Here is a 22216-nt window from a genome sequence, read left to right on the forward strand (position 1 = left end):
ATGCTGAGGACAAATACTGTCTTGGTGTGCTCTGCATAGCACCATCCAGCTGCTCCATCAGATTTTATATGTAGGACAATCTTTAAAGATTATCTGTAAAAATATGGATTTTAACTGTTTAAAAACCTTGCAAAAGACTGGACTCCCATCCTGGGAAGGTAACTGTCTCACAGGACATGAGCTCACCAGCTCCTCAAATACCCCCAGGCTGCCTCCTGGACCCCCAGTCACATGGCAGGTACCCCATGTCAGCATCTCGGGCTCTGACTCCAGTGACACTCAAGCGTGCTATTCCTGAGACAAGGAGCATTGGGATGGAAGATCCCTCTACATACATCAACTACTACTGAGCTGCAATGAGGGTAATGGTTAAGCACACAGGCCTTGAAACCACTCTGCTCGGTCTGAACTTGAGTATCTGGTAAATTACCTAAATTCATTTTTCTCACCTATAAGCTGGGAATAATCTTTCCTCACGGGGTGGTGGTAAGGATAGACTGGAAAAAAATGAAGAAAAGGAAATAGCTTGAAAGGTGCTAAGAAGAGTTCCTGGTAGGCTCTTGATAAATGTTACCCATCATTATTATCTTGGCTTTGAGAAGTCAAAGTAATTAGAGCTCTTTCCCATCAGAAGGCCAATCTGCTTTCTTCTGATTTTGTTCTACTCAAATGTGTTCACAAACTCTCCTCTGCCCAAAGCAACTGAGCTGGTATCCAGCCACTGGAATGGGGTGAGATTCACCACTCCACCCCCATTCTCTGCGTCCTGTCGACAGTCACCTTTGGCCCATATTTCATATGGCCCCAATGAACTGCTCAGGTCAAAATAATTAGGCTATGCCAAGTGTCATAAAAACAAGAAAAGCCAGAAAATGTTTAAATGGGCCTCAATTGAAGAAGGCTGGAACCATTCAGAGCAACAACAAATGAAAGTCAGATGGAAACATGGAGAAACCCCACTGTTCCCTCTAAATTACAGGAAATTCATGTTGCCTGATTGTGAGGGACTTTTCCTTGGATTTCTCGTGGGAGGTCATGGGGTTGGGGCAAGTGCCTGGGAGATTATAGGAGGGGCAGGGGGATGATGAGGCAAAGGGGTGGCGACTCCTCATCTGTTCCTTCCTTTCACCTCCCTACTCTAACCACCCTTCAAGAAACAGGTTAGCTTGCTTCTTCAAGCGAGCCTTCCCAGATGACTGTAACAAGGCGGAATCCTTCATTTCTTTAAAAGTCCCTTGGCACTTCTCATCTCACACCGCTTTGATATCTCTCTCTTTTTTTTTTTTTTTTTTGCATTATAATTTGTTTTCCCTTTTCCATGCATTCTCCCCAACCAGACGTGTAAGTTTCTTAATGCAATCTACAAATCTCTGAATCTCTTATAGTGCTGAGCCCCTAGTAAAGTTTCTAAGAAATAACTCCTAGTTACCAAGGAGGTGTCATTGCATAGGGAAAAAGCACAGCCAAGTGGTGAGGAGCCCAGGTCTAGGTCCAAGCTTAGACCCACTGTGTATCCTTGGTAAGACCCTTCCCCTTCTGCAGGACTGGCATTAATTAAGCATAGGAGTTTTTCAGCTCTGCTTTGTAATGGTTCTGGGCTTAACCTTCCCTTCTGTTACTTGCCAGATATCACAGGAGCCAGCCATGGACTGAAGGCCTCATAACCCTACAACCACAAATAATTATCCACAACTTCCTACCCAAAGACTCAACCCAAAGCACCAAAGACTAGGAAAAGCAGGATTTCTGGTCCAAGGGAAATGGTTCTCAACTCCTCCTTTCAATAGAAGAAACTGGAGAACTCTACAGAACACCAAAGCAATTCAACACAAATCCTGAGGGATCAGAGGTTAGGCATTTCTTTTTCTTTTTTTCCAAAATCTTTTTCAAGATGTACAATAAAATAGATCCCCAAGTCTAGCTGGAGTAACAAGCCAACTGTATTAAAGTTATCTGTAATTGGGTAAAATTCACAAGTTGTATGAAATAATGAGGTTGCATGATAATATCAGGTGAGGGCTAAAGGATACCCTCTAGAGAGAAAGGGTGAAAAGGTCTGGGAGGTCAGGGAAAACAAGGCTGGAAACAAGAGTTGGATGGAGAGAGATGTCAGTCTCATTCACCTGTGTATCCCCAGAACCAAACACAGGGCCTGGCACGCTAGGGGCACTCAAGCTGTGATGCTGAATAAACCAGGGGTGGAAAGAGCACGCTGGGTGGGGAGGTGGGCTGGAGCAAAGGCAAGGAAGTGAGGGGTCACTAAGCCTAGGGACTAAAGGAAAAGCAGTTTGGCTAGAGTAGGAAGGTTTATTTAAAGGCACATTTGGGGGACATAGGAACACAGATAGTATACAGGCTTTGAAATCCAAATGGTGGGATTTGGATAATACTTGGTGATAATCTGAATCCTCTGGAAGGCATTTTTCCTTCGATTTCAATACTCAGATCCAGAGAGGACAGTATGAGGTTTGCATCTTGGAAAAGTCTATCAGAAATCCCCATAATTCAGTTTACTTTCTTTCTGGCCACTTAGAAGTTATAAAGGTTCAAGACAAGATGCACACGCATGTACACGGAATTGATAAGGAAGAGGCCCCTGGCAATGGTCCAGGTCTATTGCAGGCCTTGATTTTACTCTAGAGAGTGAAATATTTCACAGGAAAAGAAAGTTATTTAATGCCGGGGAAAGGGGTCCTGTGAAACCCACAGGCTGCTTCCTCAAAGCCCAGCCAGGTAAATCTACCCTTGACCCTGGGTGGTTATTTCCTGTCTTCAACTATACATGTTGATCCCAGTCCATAGAAACAGAACTTGAAGCTACAAAACTGACTGCAATCAATACTTTGAAAAACATTTGCAACAAAGCCAGTGTTTTCAAGTGGATTCCCTGAGAAGAAAATGTTGCCCCCAATCCTATACTTCATGGTTTCACCTAACCAATAAGACTTCAGGATTTTCTCTGCCAAAAGCATATAAGTGGATAAAATAAAAATGTATATGATGTCATCTGGATCCTTAACCCACACCCCTTTAGATCAGTATGCCTAGAAAAAGTTTTTTTAAAAACTCAAAAGAGAAAAATTCCTATAGGATTCCCAAAATTAATGGTTTCAAAGTTCTAAATTACAAAAAGAGTAAAAAATATTTGCATTGAAATGTCTCCATAGTCTGATAGATAGCGTTTGACAATGAAGAAAATAAACCCAATATATAAGTCATCCTGGAATGTATTTTAATTCCCCCCTTACATAATCTCAATAAATCCATTAGCTCCTAAATAAGCCATGTTTATAGCAAACACCCTGTAAAAAAGCAATACTGTAGATTAAAGAAAAAAAAATAGTAAAAATATGTAGTTATGTCTTTAAACAAATTTAAAAGATTGAAAAATTACCTGTGGGTGGATTGAAAACAAAAAACAAGAGTAAGTTTTACCTGTACATTTGTTTTTCCCCCCTCACTGTTGACAAGCTGATCAGCCTTTGTGTGGATAATCTTATCAGAGAACAAAACCAAAACACCCTCTGAGCCTGTTTGTCAGAAATTTAGTACTGGCCCAAGGAGGAAAGCAACCTTCTTTGGTTAACTTGGATTCCAAAGTAATTCTCGATGAAAGAGCATTACGTTAAAATCATTTTTATATAGCACATTAATCCAGAACAAAAGCCCCCTTTATAAAAATGACCCTCATTATCCTGGTATGGAATGAAGCCTAGGGAATTAATTTGTATAAATAAACATTAGTTAAGAATGAGACTTGCTGCATAACAATGATCAGATGGCAGAGGTAATCCAGACTTAGGGGTGAGAATATGGTGTTGCTTTTAACAACAGCAACAGTTATTTAACTAGGACTTGTTCCAAATGAGACTTAAATCAAGCAAGTTGGATTTAAGGAAATCTTTGCAGTTTAAAGGTGTCGCCTTATTTGAGGGCTATCTCCTCAACAAAAAAACAAATGAACATAGTTTTAGAAATTCATTGCGGAGAAATAAAGGAGAGAGAATCTGTAAAAGAAAAAGCAGGGAGTGGACGGGTGAGGGTAGGACCTAGAGCGAGCCAGGAAGGTTTCATTTATAGAAGAGCAGCGCCACCTGCTGGTAGACCGGCATTTCGAGGCCCTCTGCAGTGTGGGGGCCATCATCTATCTTGCAATCTATGCATAAATATACAGCAGTATTTTTCAGCTGCTGTTATACATAAGAATTTTATTACCAGTCGGCAGATTTCTAACACACTGGTTGCAGTTTAATAATCCTCTATTACCTGAAGTATGGGTTATATAAAAACCTAGAATGTTAATTGTTGACAAACCAATTCTAATACGTAAAGCACTGTAAGTCACCCAGTAAATATTCAAATAAATCAAAAGGGATAGCTCTTTTTCCTCTAACAACGTGTTATTAAACACCACAACTTGATCACTTATATAAAAATAATGTTCATACATTTCAATGTACTAAGAAACAAGGAAAAATGCATCATAATCTTACTAATGGAGTTTTCCCTTCATTTACAATTTAGAGGAAAATGTTTTGGCAGAGAATATTTTTCTCATCTTTAAAAACTGGACTTAAACCAATGTGTCACTTAGGAAATTTTCTCATATAACAAAACCTGAGTTATAAACAACTAAGATTGCATCTAAAAAGGTTATATTTTTTAAATGGCACTATAGGAGTCACAGAACATGTAAGTCACTGATAGAGTGAGAAACAGTACCTGTCATTTTTTCCAGGAAAAGATCATACAAACACGATAGCAAAGGAACACAATAAAAGGAAGAAACAGGAATGTGATCAGTGACTCTGATTATATCAGCAAAGGAAACTGTGAAATAAATTAACACCCAAGCACCCAGGAAAGGCATATTGCGGCTTTACTGAAAGTGATCAGTATGTAACAGAGAAGGCTGGTGATTTTGTAAGAACAGAAATAAAGTGTAGGCTGTGAAATCTGGTGGTGATAACTAATGACCGCACTACTTACAACTCTGATTTGATCTCTAACAGAAAAAAATAAAAAAGCACTCTACAGGATAGATGTATCCAATATGAACCGAATTTTTCACTTGAAACGAAAAAACCCCAAATGGGATCAAAGGGCCCCAGAAAATGAAAAATGACACTTCCTATGTTGCTTTGATTTGATCTCAAGCCAAACAACCATGCTGATAACATTCCATAGCTTAAGAAGCAGCTTGGATTATAATGGGAAGTGGGTGAGTGCCACTGCCCATTCAGCTGACGGGAAGCCTGCTCTAATTTCAAAAACTTATTGAGATTTAATCTCTAACAACTACAGTGAAAAAGAAGCTGGTCCAGCAACCAAAGGGGCATCCCTTAACACACACACACATACTCAATTTTGTTATTTCTGATGGGAAGTGTGGAATCCCTGCACATCCCATTCTTCCACCTAAGTTGGGTAAGACATATGTGTAAAGAGAATCAAATGTCAGAATGCCTCCTGTAAGCCTACGGCATCTCCAGTTACCTATCAAAAGGGACCTGAGGAGGAGGGTCTCGAGCATGAGCAGAGAGCATCTTCTCTCCCGTTTCAGCTGGTTCCCACTCATGGGGAGAGACAGGGTTGCCAGCAGCAATTCCAGGCAGATGTGGAGGCTGTGTGGGACTCTGCAATCTAGGGCTGTCGAGACTTGAGTGGGTCATCCAGTGTATTAGCACAGTGAGAGAAGGTCCCTGCAGCTGACTGGGGTCTGAGTGATTAAAGGTACAAGCCCTGCCTTCAAACCAGTTGGGACAAATTCAATTAATGGGGGATCAGAGTTCGATGAAAGCAGCTTGTTTGAGTTAGAAATGTACTGCAGGCCTGAAGGGCTTTGTGAGGTTACTCCAGGAGTGAAACAATGGGTTTGCCACGCATTCCCAAGTTGCACCTCGACCACCCAGACTCAAAGGCCTGATAACACATAGAAGGGAATGTATCAGCATCCCCAGATCTACCGTGGACTCCAAACACTGAGCCCACCAGAGAAGCAGTGGAAGAAAGAAGAAACAGTGGTCAATTCTGGATCCAGCTCTTCAAGAGTAGGAGCAGCTGCTCAGAAGCAAATGTTTTGGTCAAGATGGCTCGAGGAAATGAGAAGCAAGACCTCTAAGCTCAAGCTCCTCTTGTCTCTTGAGATTCGTGCCTAATAAACTGTGCAAACATAATCCCAACACAGTGTATATGTTATTCAGCAAGTCTGTGTTGAATCCCTACTGTGTGCCTTGGCTGCTGTGAGTAATACACTGGGAATCCAAAGACCAATTAGAGTTGTGTGTGCTCACTGTTTATTTCTATAAAGCTCAGCATGAAAACTGCTCTAAATGAGGCTTATAGCAAACTAGATGTCCATCAACAGATGAATGGATAAAGCAGTTGTGGTACATATAGACAATGGAATATTACTCAGCCATAAAAGGAACACAGTTGAGTTCATTATAGTGAGATGGAGGAACATACAACCTTTTACACAGAGTGAAGTACGTCAGAAAGAGAAAAGCAAATATCGTATACTAATGCATATATACATGGAATCAAAAAATGGTACTGATGAGCCTATTTTCAACGAAGGAGTGGAGAATAGAGAACAGACTTTGAACACAGCAGGGGAAGGAGAGGGTGGGATGAACTAAGAAAGTAGCATTGATATATATACACATTGATATATACGTGTAAAATAGCTAGCTAATGGGAAGCTGCTGCATAACATAGGAAGCCCAGCCTAGCACTCTGTGATGACCTAGAGGGATGGGATGGGGTGGGTGAGAGGGAGACTCAAGAGGGAGGGTGTGTGTGTATATATACACATACATACATATATATAGTTATGACTGATTCACATTGCTGTATGGCAGAAACCAACACACTACTGCAAAGCAATTATCCTCCAATTTAAAATAAATAAATAAGGGTTATAGGAACTGTTAACAGAATTGGAGAAGACGCATCCATTTGAGGGGGGTGGGGCAGTGAAGAAAAGTCTTCACAGAGATGGCCATATTTGAACTATGTGTTTAAATCAGGAGTCAGCAAGTGTTTTTCTGTAAAGGTCAGGTAGTAACTACTTTGCTTATGCTCTCTGTTGCAACTACTCAACTTTGTGGTTTTGACTTGAAAGCCGCCATTGATAATATGCAAATAAATGTCTATGACTGTGTTACAATAAAACCTTATTTACTAAAACAAGGAGAAGGGCCACAACTGGCTGGCCTCTGCTTTAAAGGATCGATAAGTTTCTATCAGCTAGAAAAGCAGAGGAATCACAGGCAGAGGAAAAAGTTATAGAAATGTGTATATAATGAAAACAAGACATTTTTTAAAAGAAAAGTTAAATGAAAGATACATGGAGAATGGAATTAGTAAAACAAGTTGAGGTCAAACTGCGAAGGGCTTTGAAGGCTGGAGGTCGCCCTATTGAAAACAAGAAGCCATCAAAAGTTTATTATTTTCTCCTTTAAATGGGATAACAACATGATGGAATCTGTGCTTTAACATAATAAATGTAGTGGCAGTTTAGTAGCAAGAGAGACTAATTAAGTGGAGGGCAGCGGTAGTCTAACAGATGAGAAAAAAAATGAGGGCTTGAGGTTAGCAATGCCACTAAGAAGAAGAGAGGGCTTGAAATGTAATCTGGAGATCAAACTAGATGGCTTGGCCATCAGTAGGATGGAGGAGAGAGCAGGATCACAGAACCCTTAGGATTTCAAAATGTGTATCAATACCCACTCAAGCCATTTCTAGACTGTCCCCACATCAGGTCTGCTCAAAGAAAGAGGCAAAGGTGGGGTGTGGGTATTTGGTACTATTGACCCTGATCCTTGCACTAATCTTACTAACAGGGAAATCAACAAGCAGAAGAGCCCAACTGCTTGTAAAGAAATTTGGAAGAGGTGATGTTATGAAACCTCAACACCACTCAGGCCTCAAAGATCAACTGAGAAGCTGAGATCAAGATCACCATCAAGAAAAGAAATTTTGATGGAATTTAACAGGAAAGAAACGTTCTCTCTCCCAGTCCTCTGTTCCCCTCGTTTGCTCTCCAACCTTGTTCCAAAAACACACTGAATTCACTGTCTCTATATCTACTTTAGAGACGGAAAAGTCATAAGGCAACTTCAGCAAGATAAAGAATGACGAGAAGCTGAGTCACAGTTGGTCCGTGAGGTCCTATTACTGTCTCCCTTTTTCAGAAGAGGAGGCTAAGGAATAGAGAGGTTCTAGAGCTGGTGCAAAGGCCCATGAGAGCAAGGGATGATGTCGACTCTGGGACTGCCTAGATAAAATAAGACAATGCTGGTGCCTTGAGAAGTATAAGGACTTACACATGTATAAGGCGTTATTCTTATGGTAGCAATCAGCATCTGCCAAACATCCATTTGGTGAACAGATCAAAACATGACTGCATCAGGACTGTTCTCTAAGTCCCCAGAAAATGTACAAATCTCACCCCTTCTCTCTTTTCCCCTGCCTTAAGGTTCCCAAGAATTTCAAGCTTTAATTGCCCAGGAGATCACTTAGTTCACTACACAGTGAGTGGGAATAGCTTGGGAGTTCCCTACTATAATGCAGAGAAAAGACAGGAGATGTTAGCCTATCAGAGACCCATCTTTGTGTTCAGGGGAGAATTCTGTGAAGGAGCGGCCCTTCCTGAAACTAGCACCTTGCATATTTCACGTCTACATCCCCAGGCCTCCAGGCCACGTGACCTGAGTCTCTACCTCCTCCCCGTCTGCATTCACAGCAAGCTTCATTCTGTCATTTTCACTGAGCATCTCTTTTCTCTGCAGGTCATTGTACCTCCTTTTTCAGCAACACCTGTTTAGGGCTTGGGCTTTGAAGAATCCCTGTGAATGAGTTCTCTCAGTTGGATAAGTTATAAGCCATATGTGGAAACTGACTCATCTGCACTGAAGAAATGACCAGATCAACCTTGACAAAATGCAGAGAGCAATTCAAAACCACTCAAAGGTAAGGGAACGCTTGGTACCTCCTGAGAGAGCTCTGTGAGCAATGGAGAAAGCTCCCTGCCCACTTCTTACCTTGAGAAGAACACACAGAAATATGATACAATAGAAAATATCCATGAGACATGAAGCCTTCGGACACTTTAAGGTGGAAGGAATTGTCATTCTGGTGCTGTAGGATAGGATTTGCCCACCACAAGTCAGTGTCAATGATCTTAATAGTCATGAAGCGAAAGTGTTAGTCGCTCAGTCACTTCGGACTCTTTTCAACTCTGTGGACTGTAGCCCAGCCTTCCAGGCTCCTCTGTCCATGGAATTCTCCAAGCAAGAATACTGGAGTGGGTAGCCATTCCCTTCTCCAGGATATCTTCTAAAGCCAGGGATAGAACTCGGGTCACCAGCATTGCAGGCTGCTTCTTTATTATCTGAGCCACATGGAAGCCACGAGTGGTCTTAGATGTGTCTCCACATTTCAGCAGGTTGACCAGGTCACCTACAAATAGTCACAACTCTCTACAAATGGGCCCATTTCTCACATGACCCCACCTGATGCATTATTATTTTTGTGTCACCCTGACTCGCATGAAAATGATCAAGTTCATCAAAATTAGTAAAACAACGCAAATACCACAAGTCCTTGATTTTCTGGGACAAACACACTACATACATGAGCATACTTCGTATGGTGGTGTCCCTGTCTTTCCTCATTTGAAACATTGGTGGGTTTTGGCTACTGTGATTTTGGGGTTTTTTTTGGTATTTGTGTCTAGATCTTCTTTCCCAGTATTGAACTTTCACAAAAAATATGGATCGTAACTCCTAGCTGATGATCTGTCAAGATCCTTCAGTTATGTCCTATTTTTTCTTGTTCTTGCTGTATTATTCCCTCTGAATCTTCTTGTATCCTGATTGTGGGGTATGAGAAGATTGTACACCACACACATTCCATCTGTATACCTATATCTGTATAGACGGACATACTATATTGTAAGCGGCTTAGGAAGTTTTAGGAAACTTCCGGATCTGGGGCCATCTGGCTTCGGGCAGACCATCTATCCCTTTAGCCGATGGCTCAGACTCTTTCATTCATTCATTCTTTCATTCATCAGATATCTACTGAACCGGAACCCTTCAGGCCATCTCCTATTCAGGTATTCTCGCCAAAACACAAACTCAGCCAAGAATGCGAGTGTAGTATATTTCTGACCCTGGAGGGAAGGCAGGCAGTCCCCCAGGTCTTTTCTTGACTGAGTGGCAATCCAGCTGGCTCCAGCCCAGAAAGCTGGCAAGGGCCCGAATGGAGATCACATTCAGGCAAGCAGTCGGCTCCACTCCCAGAAGACAGCCCTTGCTTGGTGGTCTACAGAGCGCCCCTGTAGGTACCATCTTATGTGGCTCCAGCTCCGAGGAGCAGTCTTTCTCACTTCACTTCAAAGTCTTTCAGTGTAGCTGATCATCCCTGATGCAGACCAGCCTCAAAAGCTTCTACTTTGTGCACAGGGTTTCCTCTTTAGGAGTATTTGGTGGAACTCATCCTATCCTACAGAACGGGATAAAACCAGGACTTCCCGTTTTATGAGAAGAGGTCGGAAGAGTTTTCCTTTTGCTATTTCCCTTGGTGGTGGGAGGGTAGCTCCTCCTATGGATGACCAGATGAAATGGTCAGAGAAGGAAGGCCACTTTGGAATCTCCAGACCCTTTTTCCCCAGCTCATCTGAGCTAGACATCAGAAGAATGCCTCCTCAGAACAAAAATCTAGGGGTTTGTCTGGAAGCTGTCTGCAAACAAGGCACTATTTATCAAAAAGTCTTTTTGATGCTATCTGAAATTTCAACTGTGTGGATCTGACAACGCTGAACTTGTTTCTGTCCATGCAGATTCTCTTTGAAAAAATGTTTGGCTGGAGAAGCGAAATTTTGGTAAGCAAATGTGAGGATGGATGATTCCCTGGTTATCTAGGTAATTCAACATGATGGAGCACCCAGTGGTTAAGACTCTGCACTCCCACTGCGGGCGGTGCAGGCTCAAGATCCCTGGTCAGGGAACTAAGATCCCATCTCATGTAGCACGGCCAAAAAAGGAACAATGTTGGTTTAGGAGTAGACCTCTGAGAACATGGCATTCTCAGCATGCATGCTCTACCACTGCTTGAGAGCTCAGGATTCGTGTGCTTTTCTGTGCTGTTTAAACTACCTTTTGGGGTTGAAGGTGTGCATAAATCCTCCAAGTCCTGGATGCTCACATACACGCACAGTGAACTCAGATCAAATTCATGTGCACTGAGAAATGAGAAAGAAAAGAAAATTGCACCATGGTACTCAGAAATGCCACCTGACTTCCCTGGATTTTGTGTGGCCATACTTCACAGGAAATGTGTTTTGTATTTCCACTGGAGTCAGATAAGTGGTTGGAAATGACAGTGGATTCTCAGTGAATGGGACGTGAAGCACTGGATTATTTTCTTCCCTCCATAGATGGAAGGAGATGTTCTGTCTTCCTGAGAAAGATGAGAAGAGAAAGAGTTGCCTTGCCGTACACAGGGATTTTTAAAAAGAATTCCCAGGAGCTCTAACGGGAGCCACTGCAGGCAGCTTGAGCCATGCCCCTCAGGGCTGGTCACACGCCCCTCTGGTGGCCCTCCTTGGCTTTGCTTCTGCTGCTCAGCCTGGGTCAAGGCCATTCATGCCAGTGATTCAGAGATGCCTGGCTCTATCCCCATCGACACACTTAAGACGTGGGTCTTGCTGGAAAATGGGAGGCTGGTCAGGGAGGAAAAAGAAATACTGATTCGAAAAAGAAAATTGATGGAGTGGATCCCCAAGACCAAGAGCAGTGGAGGCGACCCAGTAGGTCTCTAGTCCCAGCCATATTGTTATTGTCGTCCAGTCACTAAGTGGTGTCTCTTTGCGACCCCAGGGACTGCAGCATGCCAGGCTTCCCTGTCCTTCACTATCTCCTGGAGTTTGCTCAAACTCATATCCATTGAGTCAGTGATCCTATCTAACCATCTCATCCTCTGCTGCCCTCTTCTTCTTTCCCAGCCATGACTTCAGGAAATTCCCTAGAAGACGACTTCACAGAGCCCCAGTTGGAATCACAATAACTGCTGGGTCAGCTGGGGAGAATTAAGCTCGAGAAATTTAACTAATGTGGAATTCAGCCACTTCAGCGCCATTAATTCAAGTTTCTTTTAAAAGGATTTAATTTCTTGGAATTGTATCTGGATAATGTGCTTCAGCTGTGAGTCCTAGAGGCTGTTAGATTGAGTCTTCCTTCTTTGGGCTTCTGAGGGGAGCTTGCTCCCTCCTCCTCCTGGCATAGCCCCAACTCACTGGTCTTCTTCACTCTCACAGAGGGGTTACTCAGGACCTCCTCAGGTCCAGTCCTTCCTTCCGTGGCTGCCATCGAGGTCTTCCCAAGACAAAGCCTCTATGGCCCATTCCCCTGTCAAATACCTAGAATGCTTTCTATGCTAATAAGAGGGCCCTACTCAACCTGTGATTTTCCATTAGTCATGGACAGATGTGAGAGTTGGATCATAAAGAAGGCTAAGCACTGAAGAATTGATGCTTTTGAACTGTGGTACTGAAGAAGACTCTTCAGAATTCCTTGGACAGCAAGGAGATCAAGCCAGTCAATGCTAGAGAAATTCAACACTGAATATTCATTGGAAGGACTGATGCTGAAGCTTCAATACTTTGGCCATCTGATGCGAGGAGCTGACTCACTGGAAAAGACCCTGATGCTGGGAAAGATTGAAGGCAGGAGGAGAAGGGGGTGACAGAGGATGAGATGGCAGCATCGACTCAATGGACATCAGTCTGAGCAAACTCTGGGAGACAGTGATGAACAGGGACCCCCAGCGTGCTGCGGTCCATCGAGTCACAGAGAGTCAGACACAACTAAGCAACCGAACAACAACTCACTCTTGAAGGCTCTTCTGCTGGCACTCCCAGGCACAGGTCTCAAGCTCCAGCCAAACGGGGTGGCCAGCTGTTAGGAGGCACCGGCCCCCAGCCTCTGCTGCCACACCCTCTCATGCTGAGGCAGGACACTCTCTGCCTCCCATTCTCCAAAGCACATCTGAACTGGTCCATCCTGTGGAACCTTTCCTCAGCTGACCAACAGGAGGTGGCCTCCAGGCCCCTACACTGCCCTCTCTCTCTCACAACAATCTCCACACTACCCCCAGCTTGCAGGACTGGAATCCTCGTCTTCCTTCCCCTTCCTTGGAGACAGACCGACCTATCCATCTTCTTCAGTAAGTCAATCTGCTCCACAGGCTGCAGAACTAACCATCCAGCCTGACCTCAAATCTAGCTCCACCACTGACTCACTGTGTGACTCCTGGCAAGTCTCTTAACCTCTCTGTGCCTCAGTTGCCCCATCTGTCAATGCACAGATGTGTCCATTTCCAGTTGCTTCAGCTGAAAATAAAGATTACTACCTCATGGTAAGGATTAATATTTGTAAAGGGCACAGAACAGCTCCTGCAATGCAGAAAATGCTACATGGCTGTTCAATTTAACAACAACAACAAACACACATGTACACACATACCCCCTTGCAGTGTTAGCAGAGTCCCTTGCATATAGTAAGGGCCTCCCTGGTAGCTCAGTGGTAAAGAACCTGCCTGCCAATGCAGGTGACATAAGAAATGTGGGTTCGATCCCTGGGTCAGGAAGATTCCCTGGAGGCAGGCATGACAACCCACTCCAGTATTCTTGTCTGGAGAATCCCATGGCAAAGGAGCCTGGAGGGCTACAGGCCACGGGTCACAAACAGACATCACTGAAATATACAGTGAGAGTAGATATTATACTAAGGCTAGTCTTAATGTGAATCCAAGTTAAGCAACTGGCCATTTCCCAGCACTGCTACATAAACAAGCCTTGGTTCCCAGATGATGGAGGACATATACACTAAGAGAAGAGGTGTCAGCGTTGCTTCAAAAGGGGAAAGTGATTTTGCAGCAGATCTTAGTAGCCCTCACTCTTCTTCCCTCCTCACCAATGAGTATGACCTGTTTGTACTCTCTACATCCACTCTATTCTGAAGACAGTTCCCATTATGCCATTCTGTGCTTCATCGCTTGTAGGCTTAAACACAAATCAAAGAGACCCCAAACGCTGAGAACTTTCCTATAAGCATGCTGGCAAATGTCCTAAATCTATTGGGCCAGATGACAAACGTCCATCTCAGATCAGGGAAGCATCCAACTCACATGATGGGCACCATATGAGAAGAGAAGTTCCCAAAGCCTGATTGAGACCAGAGCGCTCAGATCAACTGCTCATTTCCGTCTGGATGGGATTTGCAGTGTAGCCCGGGCCGCCGCCCTGCAAGCCTCTCTCCAGTGGCTTTACACCATCCTTGGTCTGATGCTAATTCAAGACAATGCCTCATCGCATCACAACAAATTAGCCACAGACACGCGATAGCAATCAACTCAGGGGGCTGTCCTGAATGCGGGCTGGGGGATTCCCTGTCTCCACGAGCCGCACGCTCCCACAGATGTTTCTAAAAGCCTCTTCCCAGAGGCCCATTTAGAGAGAAATTAAATGCAACTTTGACTTAATTAACGTTTTAAATGATAATGAATACAATGTAGATTCATAGGAGGCATTTACATTGTGTTGTAAAATTGATAAAAATTTAATAACTCTTTGTTAATAAGTTATGTCTCCCCAGACCCATAAAAGCCTAAGGCACTGCAAACTCCAGCCTGGGTCTAATCCAGGCTCCTGGTGCAGGTGGAGGAGGGAGGCAGAGATGGACTTGACATTTGCTCCAAGCCTGCTCTAATTCAAACCTCTGCTTGTTCATCAGGACTTTATTTCATGCAGTAAAGGTCAGGATTTGGGCTCAAGGCACAGCCTTGACAAGAAAGCTCAAGTGAAAGGCGGGCTGGCCCTGGCATCTGTCGCCTGCGATAGGGGAGGAGCGGGGAGATGGCGAGCCAACTGGCCACATCTGCCCTCCACCATGGAGGTAAGAGGCAGAGCCCACTGCCTGGTGGTAGGAGCTGTCAGGGTGAGTATGGTGACAACTGGCCACTGTCCTGAAATAAAAATGCAAACATAATTTCCATGTCACCTTGCATAAGGACTTCTGTTTAGCTTCCTTGTGGCACACACGCCAACGCCTTTTCCGGTTTGTCCTTGAAGAGCCCAGTCCCTTATTAAGGCATCATACGCCTGGGAAGCAAGGAGTCCCACACAAAGCTCCCTCTTCCTCTCCTCAATCTGGCCATTCTACTTCCTGTCTCCCAGCTCTGTTTCAAAGGATTTCTTTTAAAAGCTTGGTTGCTGTTTGCCTACTGTTCCCTTTCTCTTTCATCCACACGTGGTGCCTCTTCACAGCATATTTATCTTGAAGAATTTGATGGCACTGTTTTTGAGAGAAAGAGGAGAGCACATCATGGTCCCCAAATGCAAGTCAGTTGCTTCTAGACCTGCGTCATAATAGAAAAAGCAGCTATTTATTACAAATAAAAAAATGATTTGTATGGAGATGTCCTTAGAGATGGACAATTAAAAGGGTTCATTTCAAGGGAAACTTTGCCCAAACATGATGGTTGTCTAATAAAGTGCAAATTGTCTTACAGTGAGCTGACCACTGTAGGAAAGAATATATTGCGTCACCCTGCTGCTGAATGTGGCTACCAGAAAATCAAGGGACAGACGTGGGCTTCTGCAGTCTTGCCTTCTACCAACAAAAGTGCTCTAAGATTCCCACTGAGGTCCATTATGCATGGAATGATTAAATGGTTTCCCAGGCTGAGTTGCTTTCCTGTTTTCCCCTTCCTGTGATGAAGTGCAAATAGCCAAATCAGGGCACATGGGCCAAGCCTAAAGAGGTAGGGCAGAAGCCAAAAGTTGCTGTAGTATTTGTAGCTGTAAACGGACACTGGGGAGAGAGAGAGGGATAAGGGAGAAAGAGAGATTCCACCAGCAAGTGTGAATAAATGGGAGACACTGTGGACCCAGAATTAATGGGTTTTAAAAAATACAGGGCAAACCATGATTTAGATTGATTTGGGCTGAGTGTGCTTGGACTGTCCTTTTTCTTTCTACCGCTGATGGTGGTCGTGGGAAAAAAGAGCCTTTGGTTTCAAGGTCCAGAGTAAAATAAACAAAATTTAGGATTGGGGAGCTTGAGGAAGTCACCCAAAACTATACCTACAGAAACGGACTGAGATAATTATGTGCTGTTGATTTTTAAAGGCAGCTTATTAAATTAGATCTCCCTGCAACAGGCATTGGTGACAGTCAGCATCGAGTGTGTCCTATTTCAGACACTCTTCTAGAGCTATTTGCACCCCTGCCCTAGGATCTGATTTTATATACTTCAAAATGTCATCAGTGCAGTTGAGTGACTTTAGTTCTACTGACAACATTAATTCTCTGCCTGTACAAACCAAAGTCTACTTTGGATAAGCTGATTTTTGTTTATTATCTCATAAGACTCAAGATTACACTAAACTGATTTTGGTATTTCTCCCGTCAACCTAATCGTATTGGACTTCTCTTGACCAAACCATTAGAGTTGAATGCCTCCTTGTATTATATTTACACCCAAAAGAAAAGTTGTGCACCATTTGAAATTAGCTACAGCAATGCCCAAGTGGGTGTATGTAATTGTGCAGGCTTAAACTATTAGTAAATTGAAAGGCTAGTGTGAGTGATCATACATGTGCTTTAGCTGAATCTATTTCTGAGTGCAAGTCTAAAGATCTATTTCTCTTTGAGCACATGATTAATTGTTCATGCCAGGGTTACTGATGGTTGCAGCCAGTACCATGTCAGGCAGACCTCAGCAGGTCTGAATCAATAGGGTCTTATATTGTCACTGTATCATAATTTGGATTGTCCCCTTTCGATTAGATTTAACAATCAGATATCAGGCAAGGCTGAAATAACAAGAATAAATTCTAAACAGAGAAAAGACACTATTTTACAAAATTATATGGAAGAGAAGTGGAACCGATTAGAACTTCAATCTATATTTATGTGTGTGTGTGGCTACTGTCAGACATATATATGTATGTTTGAGAGTACTAGAACACAGCTACTTGTGAAAAGTCTCGGGCCCATACCATCTGAGCATCTTTTAAGATAGCTGGTACTTCTGTTTAGGATCAGGCAAAGTAGAAGCAGAATCAGAATGATCCAAAAATGGTGCACAGCAATTCTAACCCAGCATATTGCATGGTTCATTCCTGCCAAAAATAGAATAGTCTCGTGATGCATCCCTACTGGTCACTCCTTGTCTAACTGTTCTGACATTGCTTGTTAGGTCTTTTGTAAAGAACTCTTCCTTCTCTGCAAGTCTTTTTGTCAGCACGGTGTTCACGGACATCTCACAAGTTCAATAGAAGGAGACATCTGTGAGAAAAGTATGTGACTTAACAACACAGGGAATGTGTAAAGGGCCACACCTCCAAGGAGAGGTCCGCGGAGCAGGCAGGCCCTGCTGTTAGGAGGCAGATTTTTAAAACTGTGTGAACACTTTTAATATATCGCTGCTCCTCTGGGAACTGGCTACTTCTTTTCCCACTTCAGAAAACACATAATGGGACTTTGCGTTTCAATTTAATGTCCCTTGAAAACAGAAATCTTTCCCCTTATAAGAAAAAAAAAAAAAGTATAGAGGTAGAGGAAAGGCAAAAGAGAGCAAATCAGCGAGTCTCCAAAATACACCAGCTCAACTAGGAAACTGCGACCAAAGCAAGCTCCATAATAGTATAATGACCTTTAATGACTGTCTTGGGAAACAATACAGCCCCAGCATAAAAGACAAAGGGCAAAACCCATCATGGTTCTGCTGACACTAATTCAAGATGATTTTCAGAACAACTAAAGAATGTAAGAGAAGTAATCTGATCCGCCCATCTGACCTCACTTTGATGCAAGGGCCCTTCTGCTGCCATTTCTAATTGTCAAACCCTCTACGTCTCACATCTGTTCATATTTAATGAAAAGCCCACTCTCACCACTGCTTTTTGAGGCAACCAGCCCTGTCCAATGGGCACCACCCAACCCCACCACTAGCTAGGGGAGGCCGGGGATTGCTATTGGAGCTCTGCCAGTGGAATTCTGCATAGACATAGACATCCTTTAATTGGAGAAGAAGGGCTTACGTGGGCCCACAGAGGGGCTCAAATTGGAATGGATTTTTCTAACTTATTATTAATGGTCAAAGGTGAGTGGACTCACACAGGGATGGATGAAATCTGCTTTTGTTTGATGGAGTGACGACGGCGGGGAGGCTAATGAAACAGAGGAGGCAAACCGCCCCCCTGAGCTGTCAGTACCAGTTACGCCTTTGACATACAGCCCAGAGCACCACATTCGCAATAGTGGGGCTGATGCTGGATGCGTAGAAAGACAACAATCTCATGCCCAGGATGTTTCTGAGTAGATGGGACAATCCCACCCTTAATTCTTCTCCTGGTCGCCATCAATACTTGGATTAAATTGCAGAGCTGAGAAATCCCCCCAATTATGGTTTTGCCTGCATAAGATGGAAATTGCACATACTAGGCATCATGGGCCTCAAGCAGGGGACATAGATTTGATGTGAATGGTAGAGGCGGCCAGTGCCAAGACATGACCACAGGCCTGAGTTTAGAGCCCGAGTGGCTCCTTCCTTTTCTCCACTTGATCTCTGGCCAAGGTTTTAGAGCTCGGTGGTTACTTCAAAATAGAAGTTGTGCCTTAGGTGGGTAACCAAGTGGGCTGGTGCTTACATTTGCTGCCATCAGTCAAAGAGACGTGGTCAAACTGGAGCTCACTAGAGCTCACCCCTCCACCACCCCTCCTGCCCAGCTCCTGTCTTTGAACCTGGTGTCCTGCCACACATCACAGACAAACAGGTTCTTTGCATGGTTGTAACCCAGTTCACCGCCATGGTGTCATATGAACTGGAGAGATCTGTGATGACAAGAATGGAGTAAGGCCACATACTGTGGCATCTGAAGATTTCAAAGGAAATTTCCTTTTGAGGATGTTAGGCCACTGTGATTGGGACAGTCCAAAATTCCTCTCACACTACATCTATTCAGTGCCACTGCAAAAACAATTAATCCTGTCCCTTGGCACTGTTGTGAAGAAGCAGTGAATCACAAACCAGAGGCAATGATGATTCTCTGGTCCTAGATCAGACTTTTTCAAAGGCTGCTAAGACTGCTCCCAGCACAGATAACATCTCAGACCTCAACTGTGAGTTCAAAGATCAGCACCGGGCTTGCCACACTCCGATGCGTACAGTGGGATGAGGGCTCCCTCGGCCCAGGACACCCCATGGGCCACAGCCATACAAGCACATCATGCTGGGCTCACCTTCAACACTAGCATGTAAGCCAGCTAACTTCGCATGGGGATAAATTCTCAAGAGTGAACTGCTCTTCCCCCCTGCCCCCCCTGCCCCCAGTGCCAGTATGAAGTAACTGCTGCTGGTGAAAATTTAGTTGAACCAGCTCTGGGCACTTAGAAGAAAATATAATGGATAATATGGTTACCAACAAATACGGCGGGTGCTTCCATGAGGAAGTGATGAACACAGATGGAAGGATTGGCTTCTACCATTCATGCTACCAAATAAGGTGACAGCCACCCTTGAAGGTATCCAAGTCCTCACGCAAACCACAACCTCCTCTGCCCTTAGAAGAGGACCCTCAGTGAATAAGCTGGAACTTTCAGTAATATCACCTACGAACTGTTTCAGTAAAACACCAGCAAAGTCCATGCTGAAGGCAAGGAATGGGGGTGTGGTGAGGCTCAGACGTGCCAACTGCCACTACAAGACCACGAGAGACTCTGTAACACCTCTGAGCTTGTGGGGGCCAAAGACCGACCCCAAGGACTGCACAATGGACACAAGGAAACCAGGGAGATTCTTGGCTTATGATTCTTGCTGTTATTCAGAATCACCATTGTGACAAGACAGCTTAGTTAAACAGGGGAAAAGGGCAGTTAATAATGGACTGATCCTTTGAATGAATCATCACTGGGAGAAAAAAACTCTAGAATCTACCAGCCTGTAAGGCTTGGCAGATTCAGAATATTCTTTTTCAGAGCATTAGGAGGCAATCCGGTACTAGAGGAGTGAGATACAAGTTAGGGAGACACTGTAAAGAAAAAAAACAAAAAAAACCCCATCTGCATGGAAACCCTGTTGTAGTTTGGAAAGTATCTAAGCTCACTAAAAGCACTTTTATGCCAGAGTTGGCTTGTTCTCTCTACATCGTTTTCCTACCTCCTTTCAACCCAATCCAATGTCTAACGCCTTTCCCCAAAGAGTAAGGCATACATTTCCATGCATCTCTGTATCAATTCAGCATCTGATGAGCTGTCACATTAATTTCTTTAAAGGAGAGAGGAATAATGTCACTGGATTATAATATCACAGCTGCACGCTCTTACAAGAAACGCAAGTTCACAGAACAGGGAGGGAAGCCTCCCCAGCACAGAGGGGGACACGTCACCACACACAGCGGGAGGGAACACAGCGCCACGGGCACGACACGAGACGGGGATGACGCCACGGACAGCACAGACGTGGGACTGTGTGTGTTGGGGTTGAACTTACAGGCACGGAAAGTGGTGGAGCAATCACTAACAGAGAGAGAAGAAAGTGGGAAGGCTCTCTCAAGGGTGTCCACGTTACCACGCACACGGCCTGACATGCATGAGCAGTCACGCTCAGAACGTCCGCAATCAAAACAACATGCCCGTCTCATTCTCTTGTAGATGGACATCTTGGCTATAACCACAGGGGTCGGATGGGAGGAGAGGAAGAGCGGTAGTTAATGGCAAAGTCACACACAGCGAGGCAGCTGGAAGGGAGCTGAAGGGATTGAACACAGGTCTTAGTTCACATTAACAGTCTTGACCCAGAAAAAATAAAATGCAGAGAGACTGTTGGTAACAGTTTGGTTGTACATCGAAAAGAGCAGAGAAAGTATCAGTGGCCTGTCGAGTCCTCCAAGGCTGCTGCGTATTATTTCTCTCCCCTATGTAAAGCAAGTGACCACAGGAAGGGCGTGGCTGATGACCATAGTGTTGTTGGATAAGAAGCAGCACATGTTAGAGACAGCAAAAACGCAACCAACATTTTTCCCCCTGGCATGATGAATACAAGAGGACAAAATATACACACAGCCAATCAATTAATTCCTTATGGGTACAATAAATGTGTTTTTTTTTTTTTTTGCAAGATGCAAGAATATCTAATATGTATGCTTTCTAATTTCCATCCATTTCTGGGCATTAGGCAGAGGCCGGGACAAGCTTTCATCAAATTAGATGTGAAACGATTACATGTTAATATCGAATCTGAGGATGCCTCTGTTGAACTTCCCCAGAGTGAATTTACATGATGCCGATAGGAATTTAAATTTACTCTTGACAGAACAAATATCCAAATCTGTCCATGTAAGAAATGCAGCTACTCCAGGCGAACGCTGCATATTTGACATTAAAAGCATTTCACAAATAAGAAATCACCAGAAGCATATGAGATGCTGGTCTGTTGAAATGCACTAAGCTACTCATGGGTGTATTTTCTGCTTACAGCTCAGAGAATGAAAATCGCATCTGCTTTTCTCTCCCCACCCACCAAAAATTCAGAAAGCTATAGGGTTATTGGTTAACAATAATTTTTTCCTATACATAAAATATTGGCTAGCATAGATGAGAAATTATAAAACATGAGATGAGAGAATAGATCCCATGTAAAATATCTTACTGAGATCTGCATGGGGCCTTGAGAGCTTGTCTTAAGCTACTATCATAGGTTCGGCACTGCCTGGGAATCCAACTTGAGTGCTAATCCACAAAACTTGTTGGACCCCACAGTTATAGTTCTCAAGGCGCTTCACCTCCACCCTTCAAGCCAATTTAGATTTCAGTACAACGAGAAGCTTTTGTACCTCATTTTGATGCTACAGCAGGCAAACATCATGACTTATCCTTAGCTCATGCCTGCCTGCTCCTCTCACAAGATGGGAGAAGAATTCATGTTTATTCCAAGCATCACAGCCAAATAGTCAGCTAGATTGGAGAGGTGTTATTCCCTGTGCCCATACCTTTCATTTTGAAAGTCATTTTTACCCCATTTTTTTTTTCTTAGTGGAGAAACGGTTGCACTCTTACTTTAAAATATGGCTCATGGTTTTGCCCTCTTTGAATGTTACCGTCACCAGGAAGAGAGGTTTAAATCTCTCCAATGGGTCAAGTCCT

General features: G+C 43.7%; 1 protein-coding gene across 9 annotated transcripts in view; it reads right to left on the reverse strand.

Annotated features, from left to right (window-relative positions):
* KCNMA1 (potassium calcium-activated channel subfamily M alpha 1) overlaps positions 1-22216 on the reverse strand; it is a 767665-nt gene that overhangs the window by 117114 nt on the left and 628335 nt on the right. For 2 of the 9 annotated variants that reach the window (XM_042240726.1, XM_060406328.1), the window contains one exon: positions 20565-20738. In XM_042240726.1, the coding sequence (XP_042096660.1) occupies positions 20565-20738 (174 nt within the window). 9 annotated transcript variants of the gene reach the window in all.

Source organism: Ovis aries, chromosome 25 (genome assembly GCF_016772045.2).
Source record: "Ovis aries strain OAR_USU_Benz2616 breed Rambouillet chromosome 25, ARS-UI_Ramb_v3.0, whole genome shotgun sequence".
Taxonomy (NCBI): Eukaryota; Metazoa; Chordata; class Mammalia; order Artiodactyla; family Bovidae; genus Ovis; species Ovis aries.